The sequence below is a fragment of the Ipomoea triloba genome, chromosome 2, assembly GCF_003576645.1.
Source record: "Ipomoea triloba cultivar NCNSP0323 chromosome 2, ASM357664v1".
In the NCBI taxonomy this organism is placed as follows: Eukaryota; Viridiplantae; Streptophyta; class Magnoliopsida; order Solanales; family Convolvulaceae; genus Ipomoea; species Ipomoea triloba.
In genome coordinates this window covers 4,798,835-4,815,599 of record NC_044917.1, presented here as the reverse complement: position 1 = coordinate 4,815,599, position 16,765 = coordinate 4,798,835, and the positions used below count along the sequence as shown (strand labels likewise).

At 37.0% G+C, this 16,765-nt stretch overlaps 3 protein-coding genes and 1 non-coding gene across 4 annotated transcripts; 3 read left to right on the top strand and 1 right to left on the bottom strand.

Moving 5' to 3' along the window:
- Nucleotides 1-7,147: 7,147 nt before the first annotated feature.
- LOC116009794 (protein ACCELERATED CELL DEATH 6-like) lies at nt 7,148-9,498 on the top strand. The gene is made up of 3 exons (XM_031248926.1): nt 7,148-7,814; nt 7,915-8,450; nt 8,566-9,498. The coding sequence occupies exons 1-3, from the start codon at nt 7,169-7,171 to the stop codon at nt 9,214-9,216; spliced, it is 1,833 nt and encodes a 610-aa protein (XP_031104786.1). The 5' UTR covers nt 7,148-7,168; the 3' UTR covers nt 9,217-9,498.
- Nucleotides 9,499-9,720: 222 nt separating this feature from the next.
- On the top strand, nt 9,721-11,470 carry LOC116011035 (putative [ribosomal protein S18]-alanine N-acetyltransferase). Its single transcript, XM_031250534.1, has 2 exons — nt 9,721-10,072; nt 11,154-11,470. Exons 1-2 carry the CDS (start codon nt 9,832-9,834, stop codon nt 11,381-11,383), a joined length of 471 nt encoding a protein of 156 aa, XP_031106394.1. The 5' UTR covers nt 9,721-9,831; the 3' UTR covers nt 11,384-11,470.
- A 102-nt stretch (nt 11,471-11,572) lies between these two features.
- On the bottom strand, nt 11,573-11,645 carry TRNAV-UAC. The gene has a single exon. It is a non-coding gene; the product is annotated as a tRNA-Val (tRNA).
- A 742-nt stretch (nt 11,646-12,387) lies between these two features.
- Nucleotides 12,388-15,483, top strand: LOC116011449 (tetraspanin-19-like). Its single transcript, XM_031251015.1, has 6 exons — nt 12,388-12,835; nt 13,098-13,197; nt 14,035-14,115; nt 14,199-14,303; nt 14,716-14,907; nt 15,253-15,483. The coding sequence occupies exons 1-5, from the start codon at nt 12,684-12,686 to the stop codon at nt 14,878-14,880; spliced, it is 603 nt and encodes a 200-aa protein (XP_031106875.1). The 5' UTR covers nt 12,388-12,683; the 3' UTR covers nt 14,881-14,907; nt 15,253-15,483.
- Nucleotides 15,484-16,765: the final 1,282 nt, after the last annotated feature.

The window sequence follows — 16,765 nt, the reverse complement described above, 5'->3', positions numbered from 1 at the left end:
CGTGCAGGTCGAACACAACCCCAAACGAAGATTCGTGCAGGTCGAACAAAACCCCAAACGAAAATTCGTGCAGGTCGAACATAACCCCAAACGTGCAGGTAGAACAAAACCCCAAACGGAGATCCGTGCAGGTCGAACAAAACCCCAAACGGAGATCCGTGCAGGTCGAATAAAACCCCAAACGAAAATTCGTGCAGGTCGAACACAACCCTAAACGAAGATTCGTGCAGGTCGAACAAAGCTCCAAACGAAGAAGTCTAAGTGATATTTTTTTTTATATATATCACACAACTTCCATAATGAACTCCTCAAAATAAGCATCTTATCACCTATGCTACTTATAGGATCCCATGGTCAGACAGCTGACCCACTTTTCCATGCTTCTTGGTAGTCCACCCGACCAGCTAAGCCTTCTGTTCCGCTTGTAGTGCGTTCTTTGAGCCGCTTCTTTGTAATCCTTCGTGATGTTTGTCGATCATGGTTACCTCGAACCCCCAATCGGAACTTGGCACTCTTTCGAATTCGATTGAAAACACTTTTGCATTGTATAACGTCATCCTGTCGATGATTTTTATGTTCTTCTCGATCTAGTCTTTGCGCACGATTCGCCAATCGAACTTCCTCTTGGTTGCTCCCTTGAGGTTGTAGATGCGACTGTTGTGCATGGAAAAGTTGAGGCATTTGTTGTTGAGCGATAGGACTCTGAGGGTTCGTCGTCATTCGGGGGGTGGGTGTCGTAACATAGTACCCAAGAGTTCCCAGCCCTGGTTGGCATATCGGTGTGGGTCCATGTTGCGGTGCTCCTTGTATTTGATTCCCTCCAAATATACTTGGCGTTGAGGTCAACGTTTGGCCTACTGGCAGCAACATGGCACATGTAATTGTCATTTGAAAATTCGTTTGTCCAGCATGTAGGCCTTCGCTCGAACCAACCGGTTGGGTTGGTTGTATGTTTTTTCTTGACGGATTGGACGTGAGCTCGTTGTTCAAGTTCCTTGACCGATCTAATTGTTGGCGTAAATCGTCCTCTAGAACTGCTTTAGTCACCCGACGGGTTGAATTTCTCTTTCGCATGTGACTTCGGCTACGATTTCTCCTGCTGTTCGTCATTTTAAGATGGATAATAGTGTGAAGAAAGAAAAGATAAAGGGATAGAACAGAGTGACTCGTTCAATCCCCACAAACGGCGCCAATGATAGCGTAAATGTAAACGGGTCTACGATTACGCTACGAATACGTGTGTTACGTGTGGTGAAGGATGCCGCTCGGCCGGTCAATCGGTCGCTCTACCGGTTGACGACTGAGCGGTAAGAAGCTATGTCGCTCTACGGGTGACGAACAGTAACAAGGAGAGAGCAAGAGAGACGAATGAGCAAATCACAAGTGTATTAGTGTAGTACTAATGAGTTCTCTCCCCTCCAGTGAGGGGAATGAGCCCTATATTTATACAAAGTGGATTCACTATGCACATGGTGTCTGATATGCAAGTGGAGAGCATATGGGCTGTCACTCCGCAAAATGCGCATCGGTTTGCTCGAAGTGGTTGAATTACTCGAGGTGATGAAAACACGGATCCCCTGTTCCCGAAAAGTTGTCGGTCGTCACATCAAGCAACTGTTGCGCTCGTGAGCCTCCAATCCACAAGGTGTGTTGCTTCCGATCATGCGGCCGACGGACCGGGTGACCGTCGACGGACCGTTGGGTGACCGTTGACAGACAGGTTGGGTGACCGACGGACAGGTGATTTACGGACCGACTAGTACATGTGCATATTTACCCATCAGGCATCAAACCCTTCCCTTTAGTCAATACTGACTTTTGTGCTTCAATACTTTGAGAAAGTAGTTATGCACCGATACTGCATTGTAATAGAGTTAGTAGTATTCAAAAAATATATATATGTATTTTTTTTGAGATAATATATATGTTTTATTTTGTTTTTCGGATTTTTTTTTTTCATGTAAGATGAGAGAAAATAACTGGAAAAGTATTATGAGTTTACGATATAGAAGAATTAAAAAAAATTACGAATAGTTAGCCCAGTGCATTGGATTCGGTTCGGATTTGAAAACCGACCACCCGCTTGGATTTTGGATTTCTTAACCATTTCATATCCGTTTAATTTTTATAATTAATCTCGTCGGATATTATTAGTTTGAGTTTGGACAACTTTAGTTGGATTACAATTTTTAATATATTGTTGGACAAAGCATTACATGAACAAATTTTTAACTCGTTCAAATTATATCAAACTCATGTAAATTAGGAAATACAGTTGTTCATTTAATTTAAACTACCATCATTAGATTTTAACAAACTACCAATAACAAATAAATAAACAAAAAGAACACCTTTTTCCTTCAAATAGTGAATGTGTCATGATATAGATGAAATTAAGTAATAGTGTCATTGAAACCTTCTCTTTTTGGAATAAGTGTCAAATGGACCACTGAACTACACACAAAAATGCAATTAGGTCATCGAACTAATAAAAGAAAACAAAAAAAAAAAAGAAAAAAAGAAGAACATCCGACGACGAACACGGTTGGGGCTGTTCTTTTTTATTATTTTAACTAAAAAATTTTAAAAATTGGAACACCAGCGCAATTTCAGGTAAATATGTCATTTTGAATTTAATTGCATGAGTTTGTGTAGTTCAATGACTCAATTGCATTCTTATTTAGTTCAATGGTCTAATTACAATTTAGGGTGTAATTCAATGGCCTATTTGATCCTTATTCTATTTTTTTTTTAATTCATTAGATAATCAATCAATAATTCATAATTAATAAATACATACATAAGTATTATATTATCATTAAAAAAAATGAGTAGATAAATATTTGTGGGGCTTTTGGCTAAGTAAATATTTCTTATATCACATGGGGTGTGTACATATAAAAATTTTATTAGTATATTTTTCCTTTAACTTGTACCTTAATTTATCATCCGTAAATAAATGAAAATTCGAAAATAAGTAATGAGATTGTCTGTATGTCTCTGTCAATGAGTGAGTGAACAACTAAACAAGGTAAACCTTTAAGCATGGTACAAGCAATATGGTTGTCAACTGGTTGGCTCTAATTTGTTTGAGCATGTACAAGGTTGCCGGTTGGCCGGTCTGGATTTCACATGGGCCTATTTTATAACATTCGTGGACTGAAATTTTCTTGCATAATGTTATTAAAAAAAAAAAAAGATTTTATTATATCTCTCGTGTTTGAGGTGCACATACACTGTTTTGATTGATGATAGGGACAATTGAATTAGTAATGCCATTGACATTTATATTTTACAAGCACCGAATGGGGATCCCACCGGGATGGGGAAATTGTCATAACTTACAGATCAAGAAGATATAAATCCCAAAAACTGGAATCCAAACAAACAAACAAACAAAAAAATCAAAAATCTATTCAGCCAGATAAAAGAACATTTACCCAGAAAAAACACATAGCAAAACAATCAATTCTCAACCAAGAAACGAAACTCCTTTCATATTTTCCAGAAACAGAACTAAAAAAATGATGAAAACAAAAGGCAAAGACTGTGATGTGATGAGAATCATCATCGATCTACTACTTCCTGAGGTGCTTGACTTTGTTCCACCCTTTCTTGCAAGACTCTCCCACTACCTTCACGCCCTTCTTGAAAAGACTCTTCAGCTCCTTCGCCCTCTCCTTCACTTGCTTCTCGAAACTCCCCATTTTTCTTCTACAGAAAACTGAAAGAAAGAAAGAAAGAAAGAAAGACAACACTGCTAAGCAATGCAAAGGCTATGGAAGAGCATAGGCGTGAGCGAGGAGGGGTTTTAAGTTGGTAAGGTGTGCGGGATCCGACGCATCACGGACACGTGGCAAGCATCGAGCGGGAGAGACGTGCGGAGCTGTCATGTTGTGGGGCCAGGTGAGTGGGCCTCATGTAGCCGTTGGATTTGGTTGTTGGGGACCATCCTACGGGAATTCAAACAGATTGATGCTTTACAGCTAACTGGAGAGTGGAGGGAAAAGAAAATGGGAAAAAGGTTGGCTTTTAGGCTGTTGGCATTTTGTAGGATGAATGAAACGGCAAATGGGCATCTGTCCACGTTATGTCCAGCTCATCATCTCTCTTCTGTTACTGTTAACATTTTCAACAAAGTAAACGGAGAATCGTATTCTTCCGCCCAACGTTTAGAATTTAGATTCCACTCCATGTATGAACTGGATGGAAACAAATTCTGTCGTTATACCTAACCATTTTCCACTTTTGGTTGTTATGGTTTATAGTTGTCACGATTGCATCTTTCTAATAAAATCATCTAGTTTATGTTTTCATTGTTGGTAAAAAATAATAATAATAATAATAAATCTGCTTCCTTTGGATTGGGTAAAAGGAATTTTGGGTTGGTTAAGCTTAATTGATAGAAATTTTAAGGAGGAGAGTAACGAGGTTAGTTGTCATATAATTTTACACGATAATGAAGGGTTGTGGATATTAAGTGTTTTTTCTTAACATTGAATCATACCATGCTTTAACAGTATAAACTCGAATATCTCTTTTAAGAAATTATAATAAAAAAATTCTTTAAAAAAAAAATGGTTGCATGGTTGAAGATGAATAAGGAATCTCATAGATCATTAAGTAATTTGCTAGATGCTTGCATGCAACTAATGAGAAACTTCTGGGAGATTGACATTAGACATATTTACCCGGCCATAATTTGACGAGGAGTTATTTAATTAGAGACAGGCTTTTGCAGCTTGAAGATAGGGTTGGATTCCCTCAAGATAGGAGAATCCTTTTAGAGAGCAAATGATATTTAGTCTAATCACCTCCTTAACTTAATTACTTAATTAGACATGCAATTAAGCCTCCCAAACTTAAAAAGAAAAAAATTGAATAGACCCTTCAATTTTTTAAAAAATGCAATTCAACTCATTTTTCCTCTTACCATAAACTAATTGCTAAGTTGTAGTTTTCAAAAAAAAAAAATTGCTAAGTTGTATGCATTTTCAAAAAAAAATAATAATAATAAAAATTGCTAAGTTGTATGCAACTTAACGTTTTCTTTATTGATTTGGACTAAATATGTATGTTATAATAAAAAATAATTAAGAGTGGACTGTCTCCTATAAATGAGTTAATTTCAGCAATGGTCCTCCGACTATGTTGATTTTCCAAAATTAGTCCCCGACTTTTAATTTGAACAATTTAGGTCCCTTGACTTTCAAATTCTTTCCAATTTTGGTCATTTCGCCAAATTTTGGTTAAGTTGAGGTCAAATGAAGGGGTAAAATTGTCCGTTCACCTGTTTAGTGTATTATTACTTGTTTTTCTATTGTCATATACACTGTATATATGAATATAATCTCAACCGATGTCTTAATCGAAGCCATATAATCTCAGAGACTTCGACTGAGATTATATTCATATATATAGCGTATATGACAGAAGAAATGCGAGTAATAATACACTATACAAGTGAACGGACAATTTTACCCCTTCATTTGACCTCAACTTAAACAAAATTTGACGAAAGGACTAACATTAGAAATAATTTGAAAGTCAAGGGACCTAAATTGTTCAAATTAAAAATCGGAGACTAATTTTGAAAAATCAACATAGTCGGAGAACTATTGCTGGAATTAACTCCCTATAAATCTACGAGTAGAATAAAATTAACCCAAAATACAATATGCCAAAGAAACTGTGGCAGTCAGGAAATCCAAAAGCATATATACTGGTAAACGTATTAACTACTCCGTATTATCAACTCGGACCAGAAAACAGCTTCTAAAAAAAAATCAGAGCAGAAAACATCCACGAACTGCATGCATGCCGGCATATATTCTGTTGCACAAATAGCAACTACATACTGTAAATTAAACACACAACCTCTACAAATGTTACAATGAAGAACGTAACAATTACACACACTCTACTACAAATCAACCATATAAATATAGTAACCACTACTAAAGCACGTCTACACTAACAACAAACAGTCTGTTAAGGTTTGTTTCCATTCTCCCAGGTTCCTGATCGCAGCTAGCTAGGTTATGCCTGCCGTCAAAGGTTGCCTGCTACCGCTAAAGAAAAAGAAAGGAATGCAAATGAAGTATGCAATGAAGTCAGACTGCAGTACGTAGAAGCTGATAGGGCGTATTAACAATTTGCTAAGAATTGACTAGGTTGACAAAATGACAAACCCTTTCCACACGCACTCCATTTAATGTATGTATTCTATGAACTATATATATATATATACATAGGTCAATAGTCAACAGTCAATAGTGACCACATTCTAATATATGATATTGCAGGAGTGCAAGACTGAGAAATTGCAGTGCACGGGGAGTTAAGGAAACTATAAAAGTGAATATATATATATATATATATATATATATATATACATACATGCATCAGCTAAGCAATTTCCTTCTTTTTTAAATTCATGGTGGCATATGGTGCCTTGGTGCATCCAACCACTATAAAAGCAGTGTGGCGCGTTAGTACGTTACATCAATGTAGTCTCATCAGACAGGATGTTCTCAGAACACAACATTATTTCCTTAATCCGTCATTATCACTGCCACGCACTTCAGAAGAACAGCAGCCATAGACACCAATTCAAATTCTGATAGATACTGCTTGGTTGATCCTCCTCCAAGATTTGGCCTTGGATCGCAGCGAAAGAGAAGTTGTAACAGGCAACCTTGAGAACAATGATAACAACCTATTTTGTTCGGGACCAGACATGTTGATAGCCAAGTGCTCAGGTTATTGACTTGAGAATTAATAGGTTACAAGTTCCACTTGCAGCTGGAGCAGCTTATTGACTTTCTTGGTTTGAGCCGGTCAGCTATGGACAGTCTAGACTGGTTTACCCGGTTAACCTCAGATTTATTCCATGCACACCTCAAATAATGATTGCCGATTTCCCTAGTCACTCCAAAAAAAAAAAGGAAACTCTTTGCCCTTTGTAGTGAGGAAGGGACATTGACTAAGGTGAATCTTGACAAAGTATCTAGTGCCAAAGCAATTCCAAGAAACTACATACAAGATCCATGGAGTTTGGAGGACGCGTACAGGACCTACTCACCTACCCTGGGCTTTATAAATAAGTATCATCTGACTGACTTTATTACAGAAAGACATATAAAGAAACCATTCATCGCAGAATATAATGTCTGATCCCAAATACCCAAGGTTGTCGGAAGAGGAGAGCTATGAAATGGAAAACACCATGGATCCTGAGCTGTATATGGCCACAACCAAAGGTGACCTTCTTGAATTCATAAGAGCAATGGAGGAGAAAATACCAGACAGTCATCATGGATCAACAGCAGATTGTGTCCAATTAGCCCCTCAGAAGAACACGGTTCTGCACTTGGCAACAATCCATGGACACGACGAAATCGTTAAACTTATCTGCAAGGACCTGCCATTCTTTGTAGCAGAGAAAAATGTGAAAGGTGATATTCCCCTCCACATTGCAGCAAGAACTGGCAGCTCACTGCTAGTGGCACTGTTGAGTGGTGCAGACTACAGGGAAGGCTGTTTAGGCGAAACGAACACGGAAGGTAACACTGCACTCCATGAGGCTTTAAGACACCATCATAAAGATGTGGCTCAGATGCTAATCCTTAAACATCCAAACATGTCTTATGGTGTTAACAAGGAAGGGAAGAGTCTGCTTTACTTGGCAGCAGAAGCTGGATTCGAATCCATCGTTAAGATCCTAATGGAAAACCCCGTGGGACGTTATGCTATTCCAGAAAACAATAAGCACAAGTCACCAATTCATGCTGCAATAATTGGCAGGAATATAGGTAACTTAATTAATTCACCTTTTCTGTTACTGGCTTACTGAAATTAAATCATTTGGATGTGATCAAGATTGGTTAAGAAAATTGTTTCTTAATGTTGCAGATGTGCTAAGACTTTTGTGGGAATATGATAAGCTTTCTTTCGAGACGAGGTGCGAAAAAGGATGGAATCCACTCCATTATGCTGCAGATAATGGCTACCTTGATGGGGTGGATTTCTTACTGAACAGATGCCATGAATTTGGTTATCATAGAGACAAGCAGGGGTTTTTCCCTGTTCACATAGCATCTATCAGAGGTCACTGCAACATAGTCTCGATGATGCTTCAGTGCCGCCCTGATTCAATAGAACTACTCACTCTGCAAGGCCAAAACATCCTTCACGTGGCGGCTAAAGGGAGAAGATTGAAAGCATTTGATTATATGCTCAAAATGCCAGAGGTGGAGAGGCTGATAAACCAGAGAGATGAAGATGGGAACACTGCCTTGCATGTTGCTACCATTTATGGAAATCCCAAAGTGGTGAGCAGTCTGATGTGGGATGACAGAGTGAGGCTTGGACTGGAAAATAGTAATGGTCTCACTGCACTTGACATTGCTGAGGATCACATGAGAACAGACATTGAATCTTTTCAAAAGGTATGTCATCTAGTTGACAATCTAACTATCAGCTTAAACTTTTAGTTCAGATGTGAATCTCAGCGTCACTGATAAAAAAAGAGACTATAGTTTACGTGTTGCTTGTTGCTTGCAGAGACTGACATGGATGGCCTTAAAAGTTGGTGGAGCTCCAAGAGCACCAAAGATTAAGCTCTTGAATGGCAATGGCAGATTCATGGTTAGACAGCACCCAAGAATGGAAGATTACAGAGACAGGGTAAATGTGATTCTGCTGGTGGCGACGCTGGTGGTGACGGTGACATTCACGGCGGGGTTCACAATCCCCGGCGGCTCCAACAACTCCAGTCCAAACCTAGGCATAGCAACAATGCTACAAAAAGTGAAATTCCAAGAATTCATAATCTGCGACTCCATAGCAATGTACAGCGCCATCATCGTCGCTGTCACGATGATATGGGCCCAGTTAGGCGACATAAGCTCAATGCAAGTCGCCTTCAGGCTAGCACTGCCATTGCTGTGGATCTCGCTGGCCATGATGTCGGCGGCGTTCATGGCCGGGGTGTACTTAGTTGTCAGCAAGATCGGTTGGCTAGCAAACACCGTGCTCTTCATGGGCTCAAACATCATCGTCTTGCTCGCCCTCGTGTTTCTCCCTCTCTGCTTCTTAGGCCCATCAAACCACCGCTCCTTTCGTTGCCTCTCTTACTATCCTTTCTGTCTCGTCCTCTCTGCTCTGGGAAGCTACGCTGAAGAAGAAGAAGAAGAAGAAGCCATGTTTGGTTAATTAATTGTACATAGCCTAGCCTGCAAGTCTCAGTGTGGGCACACCAATTTCATATTGGTCGCCTGCCATGAACACAACCGCAGTTCATCCAAAGATGAATTTAATTTGTAATATAATGTAAAGTTGATGTCCATAATTAATTAATATGTGCATAAAGTCTGTAATATAATCAAACCAAACCTACTGTATATTCAAATGTAATATACAAATCTCCCATATGGGAGGGTCAATTCATGTCACTGTACCACAAAGTTATTCGGGTTATTCGCCCTGTTTCACAAATTCACATATTTAGTCAGAGAGCTATAATGACTTCTTTTTTTCATTTTACAAAATATATTATTGTAAACAAAAAATTATAATAAATTGTCATTAAAAATTATTTAATTTTACCTTCAAAAAAAAATTATCTAATTTGGTGACAAAATTTAAACCTAATTTTTTTAATAACTTGTAACCAAAATAAAATCAAAATCCAAATATTTTATGAATGGAAGTGTTGAATTAGGGAAATGAGCAACCTAGCTATTTTGACCCGCCCGTTTCAGTTAAACGGGTTCAGTGTTTAGGTTTTTGAATTTTGAATGATTTGCAAATTGCAGAGCACTTTCCGACATGGCGAGTGTAGTTGAACTTCAGAAAAATTCACCGAAATGGACTAAAGTTGTTGAGGAAATAGTGAGAATAGAGAAACGAGTCTTCCCTAAACACGAATCGCTGGCTCGATCATTCGATGAAGAACTGAGGAAGAAGAATGGGGGGCTGTTATACATGGAGGTCGGAGCAGGAGAAGTTGCTGGTTATGTCATGTATTCTTGGCCCTCTTCCCTTGCTGCTTGCATCACCAAATTAGCAGGTATATCTGTGTGAGATGCTATTTTTGCATAATTTTAAACTTTGATTCTGCTTTTCTTTATCTGATTTGTTTGGTTTTTGCTAAAAAGGAAAGAAGAATGAAAAGGATATATGCATACTGCATTTTTAAGATTGTTTTTTGTGAACTTGATTCAGCTTGTGAGTTAAATGCTTACATTATTAATTAATAATTTTTCAAGGATGAATGGTGACTTCCTGCTATAAGAATGCTTTATACGTATTACACTGAAGGTAAATGTTCTGTTTTTGGAGATGAAAGAGAAGATATAGTTTCACGATGTAGGTAAATGTGGACTTAGAATAGTTTTGGGATTCACATAATTCGTTTTTGTGAGTTGTATTATCTAAGGCAGCAGAATTGGTTTCTAGAGTAGCAATGACTCATTTTTCCTATCACCTGAAAACAGAGAAATTCTTCATTTTCTAGAGAAATGAAAACAGAAAATGCTTTTACTTGTATATTCCTCCATTTTTGAAACAGATAGTGGAGAATGGAAAGGATCAATTTTTAAGCTTCTAAACTAGTAAGCCACTACTCCTAGCCGTTTTAAACTCTCAAGATTTGTCAGTGAATAACATAAAAAATGCTAATTTTGATTGAGCAATGTTGTATGAATATTGTTGGTAGCAGTTGTATATAGGAATTATGGTCTTGTGTACTTTTAAGATTATCAAAGAAGGTCAAGATTTATATCACCTTCCTGGCCTGCTGGCTGCTGCTGATAGCAGATATCACAGCTCTAGTTCATTTTGGTTCACAAGGAATTGAAAAAAAAAAACAAACAAACAAGCAAAAACCTCTTTGTTTTCTAAGTTGTCTTTTGATTGGTTTTGTGGAGATGATGCTGACTTGATGAACTTAAACAGCATACGCAACCAATTTGTGACGCTAGTAACGTTGCAAAGAGTAAACTTTTGTCTAAGTTTCTTATCCTGCTGTAATTGGCTTGATTGGGTTTTCATGGTTAGATCCAAACACATGAAAATTCTACGGAATTTAAAATGGCAGTATTTAGTCTTTTACTAATGATCTTTTTGTTGTGTATGAAAACAAACATCAGTGAAAGAGAACTACAGAAAGCAAGGCTTTGGAGAAGCTTTACTTAAGGAAGCAATTCAGAAGTGCAGAACAAGAAAGGTTCAGCTTGTGTCACTTCATGTTGATCCTTCGAGAATCGCAGCCATGAAGCTTTACCAGAAGCTTGGTTTCCAAGTGGATACTCTTGTAGAGGGCTATTACTCTGCAGATAGAAGTGCCTATAGAATGTATTTGGATTTTGACTCGGAATAACCAAATTAAATTTTAAAATTTATAAAGTTATAGAATGTATTTGGATTTTGACTCAGAATAACTAAATTAAATTTTAAAATTTATAAAGTTATGATGTTTGTATTAGTTCAAGTTCCTTCTCTCTATATACTTTACAGAGAATACTACATCCACGAAATGTAGAAAGAGACCTAAAAATTGAATGACAATTGTTGCTGCCCAGGATCGAACTGGGGACCTTTAGTGTGTAAGACTAACGTGATAACCACTACACCACAGCAACTTGATGCTCAATGTTTTAATCTTATCATATTAGTACGTATTCCCCAAAAGTACAATTACTGTTTTTCTTTAGTCTACGGAGTATTATTTTCCTCAAATTGTGATTGCTTTTGGAGGAAGAAAATAAAAATAAAATTAATTCTAAATTTAATCTTTGACTATAATAGCAATTTTTTCACAGTTTTAAATTCAATCTTTCATTACTAATTTTGAGTTCTAAAAAAATTAAGCTACTACAGAATATATTCTAGCATATGTCTTCTGTTACCAATCTTTTATTGATTCTTCGAAACAATTTTCTATACACTAACACAGTTAAGTGTGAAGTTTGGGTGTTAAGTGCCATACCTAAATGTGACTATCAAAACAAAATCAATAAGTGACAGATATTAATGTTGATGATTATCGAAACAAAATCAATAAGTAACAGATATTAATGTTGATGATTGTACCATTTATATTGTGACAATTTACCTTTTAGTCTTAAAAGCAGAATTAGTAAAACACTGATCAAACTTAAATATTTGATGAATAATAGCGATGTCACCCAACTAAATTTGGAATTATAATAGAGAATGAGAAGAGTGGTAAAAGCAAATAATGGAATTGAAAAAATGAAAAAAGTTCCATTTAAAAATAAAATTGAAAAAAGTTGACAACTTCACATGCAAGTGATGCAACTATAAAGATCCTTTTAAAAAATGGCAATTGGATACAGGAGAAGAAAAAGTATAAAAGGAGAACGAAACATAGAAATCTGCACGTGGCAGCAATGCTGAATGACATGGCGGACAGATGTCGTCTGCTCATTACGGACGTGTCAGCGCCACAACAGAGTTGCTCAACTTTTTCTTCTTCAATGGCATTGGCCGTTACACTCAAAACCAGCGACAAATTCAGAGGCCACTCACACTATTGTCACTCATTCCTCGATTAAACCTAAGCATTTGATTTCGATTCTCTGTACATAGGGTTAGGGTCTCTTCTTCGATCAGTCTCCAATTCAACCTAATCGCATCTGGGCGTTCAAAATTTGGCAATGGATATCGTTCGGAGCTGCATCCAGCGCATGCTGAAGATGGTGAACTCGCTGATAGGGCTCTCAGGGCTCCTTATGATCTTGTATGGCTGCTGGATGTTTACCACCTTGCAACCGCACGTGCCCTGCTCGGATGTTGCCCCTAGCTTTTGGTACATTTCAATTTCTTATGTTTATGTGTAAATGTATGTATCTTGCTTTTCTGGAAATTGGAGGTGAGTTTCAGAAAGGGGAAATCTTTGGTAGTTAGTTTATTCATCCTTTTTTTGTTGTGTAACTTTTCTGGACATGTCATGTTAGATGAGCTGCTTCACCGTTTTGATCTGGGTGTTATGTTCTCATTCACAAACTTTCCAGCTTGTATCATTGCAAAATTTTAATTATGACCTCCATCTTTATATATTTTTATGCTAGGTTCATCTACACTACTATTGGTGTGGGCTTCTCTGTGCATTTGATCGCCTGCACAGGTCATATTGCTGCAGAGACTTGTAATACTTGTTATTTGTACTCTGTATCCTCTATGTTAATTTTCATGTCAATTCAAAGGAAAGAGACGGAAAACTTGGGAATTTTTACCTGCATTTTGTGTGTTTGCAGTCAATTTTATTTGAGGTTTTGTGGTGTTTGCAAATGCAATGGTTGAAAGGTTTTTTGAATAATGAATAATTGAAGAGAGGAAGTTTCCGATACTACATTGTAACAGAGTCAGGAGTACTCAAAAAAAAAAGAAGGAAGAGGGGAAGTTGAAGTGCAATGTGATAAGAGCATCAGAATCAAAGTCCTTTCCAAAATATGTTTAAGTTTTAATACAAATTTACTAAAATGTGGTTTCTTTCAAGACTTTTTCAGATTTGGTTTTCATATTCTCAATGCCCAGGTTGCCTTTGCATCTCAAGAATGTGGTGTCATGTGATAATAATGCAACTTTATGTCTCATTTAAGTACAACATTCATGTGCTGAAAGCGGGTGGTGGCAGGGTGAGTTAAATCATTGTGGAGTTGTTAACGGGAGCCTCTCTGTTTTCCCTGTGTTGCATCCCATGCCGCATTGCTTAAATGCAGCATGATACTGTATTTTGGTAACTTCAGGTTGCACTCTGGGCATGCGGTTGCACGTCACATTTTGGGTACCCGAAAAGCATATTTTGGTAAAATATTGAATGAAGCCACATTTTATCAAAGTTTTTTAATTTGACATATTTTGGGAAAGTGCTCATCAGATGGTTTGTTGAGTACATTAGTTCTATTCTTCAAATTTCATTACCAAAAGTCCAAAACACACTCTTTGTGGACCCCTGCATTGTTGAGAGAAGTGTTGAGATTCCATTGTTTTCCTTAATTGGTATAGTACGTGTTTTTCATCTACATCTTTCACCTGCTGGAAACTTACCTGCTGGCAAATGTATTCTTAAACATAAATTGGGAAGAGGTATTTGTAGCTGAACTCTGCACTTTACGTTTGAAATAATACCACTATGGATAGCTTAACAAGTGTTGATTTGACTGAACCAGGACTTACCTAAGGACACAACTGGGAACATTGATAAGATCAAAGATTTTATTGAAGATAACTACGAGATATGCAAATGGATTGGCCTGTTAGCAGTGACTGTCCCGGTATCTCTCTCCCTGAAACACACAGACACATCACCACGAGTCACACCCATGTTTTAGCTTCTGTTAGTGTCTGTTGATTGATAATTAATACTGTGTATCAATTCTCATATATTATCAGGAAGTAGAAAGGTTATAACAATATTAATATCTGTACTGCCTTGATTGTTTAAGAAAGAAAGAATGAAACTGGTACTAAATATAGTATATTGAAAACACAAAAAGAAATAAAGTTATCCCTACTTTCATATCAACTTCTTTATCTTGTCACTTACATATTCACATGGAGTACACACAGAGCTTCCCCTTTGAGAATTCATTTATAGAAGCCTGTTTCTTGTCATGTCTGTCAATTTCCTCAATGCCTAAAAAATAATGTCTATTGAATTACAACTTCATTATTTTCCACATGCAGGCAGTGTGCGCATCGCTGGCACTGATTTTGAAAGCCCTTGAACCCGGATACCTTGAGGGCCGTCAAGATTATGCTCTGGATGTAGCCCCACTCTTGGAAAATTATGTTGCTCAACCTTCTCATGTTATTGATATCGACCCTGCCTCTGGATCCAAGCAAGCATGACTCTTTAATATCTGGATTAACAGCAAGGTAAATTTAGTAAGAATATATTTGATTTATCACGTTTATGGACTTATATACATACTATGCGACTTACACACTTATCACTAGTATTTTAAAAACTCGCTCCAGGCATGCTCAACGCATCTCTTGCTAATTTTTCACCCTTTTCATGCCCTTCTATATCTGCATCTAAATATCCATTTAATAACGTCTGCTCTCGAGCTGGCAGCTTATCGTCTTCTTACTGTCATTTCTTCAACACAAAACTGAAGAATCTTACCACAAACTTTTGCATTGCATGAATTTGCATCTAGGTAGTCAGTTTGATGATTCAATTGTTTAATACAATGCCTTTTGTGGGATGATCATCAGGAACTGCAGAGACGTGAAAACAAAAAAAGGATGTCCAGTTTCTATGGCGTACTATGTATTAGCTTAAGTTGGTAATGTTCAATTAATGCAAATACATTGGCGTAATATATATCTGTTTTTCATCTTGTATTTGTAAACCTTTGCTTGTGCTTCCATTATAGAGGAAGTCGCATTTGTATGTACTTTTCACCACGTTGTAATCTATTATGAAATTCTAATTTCTTATGTCCATTGACCATTATTAACCTTAATTGTGTAACATGCATCATTTAACTGATATATATCATCATTTTGTTTTAACTGTTATATAATACTCCTTATCATCATATTGCTTGAGTTAAAACTCGCCCCGAATCATTATGATGCAGTTGAAGATTGGTGCTGCCCTTTATGAAACGACAAGCTTTTCACCATTGTCTTGATATAGCTTTAAATCTGAAATTGGAACCCATAATGACCACTTTACATTATTGTAGTGTATGTTACCTGGAAAGCTTACTGGGAAGTATTATAATGATTGTTTCTGCTCAAAGGTGAATGGAAGTGAAAGGTTTTGTCCAGAGCCCTGAGGTGTGGTTGGTTGATTAAACTACCAGAGAATAACGAGACGTGATTATGGGAAAAGGGCTTTAAAATCAGTGTTTGTCTGCACAAAATACTGAGATTTGATTCCGCTGCTTTTTTGACTAAGTTTCTTACGTGTCTAAGTGTGGTGGGCTGAGTTTAATTATGTTTGCTAATCTAATCTGCTTTTGTGAACACTTCATATCAATTAATATGATAGTAGGAAGTTAAACGTAATTAGGGAACCTTAATCAACGGTGCAGTGCTGCCACTCTACCTTTATGATTTTGTCATTATATTAATCTCCCCTCCGACATTAATTAAGCATATTATTATTCTACCAGCATCGAGGTTGCTCTTACACTGCCGCCGGTGAAACTCGGTCCTTTGTCTTTCTTCTCAAACTTCATCCCTTTGACCAACTTAGCTGCGCAGTTCAGAGAAATATTTTCTTGATAACGAATAGAATTGCCATGTTGAGAGATGCTAAAAGAGTCAGATGTTGGGGAAAAAAAAAACTAATGGCAATGCAAAGAAATTAGAATTTAGAAATTCAAATTGTTGTTAAGATAAAAATGATGGTACAATTAAGGAGATGATTATTGATGACTACAATGGTAGATATGTTGCAAGTGGTCACATGGCATGCTACACTTGCTGACAGAGAAGACTTCCCATTCGTGATACTTTTTTTTTTTTTTGAGAACATCCCATTCGTGATACTAAAATACAAAGTATCAGATTATATATCTGTTTTATTGTAGCCTTTTACTATTTTTTCTTATTATCAATTCTTTATTTTATTTTTATTTTTTTTGGAAAGTTTTCCAATAGTAAATTTCCGTACAATTATTTATGATTTGTCATCAAATGAAAATATAGATTGAATTCAGACGGCTTATATTTAGCCTCAAATCTGTCACAAATGACAAAACTGCAAAGTAATTGA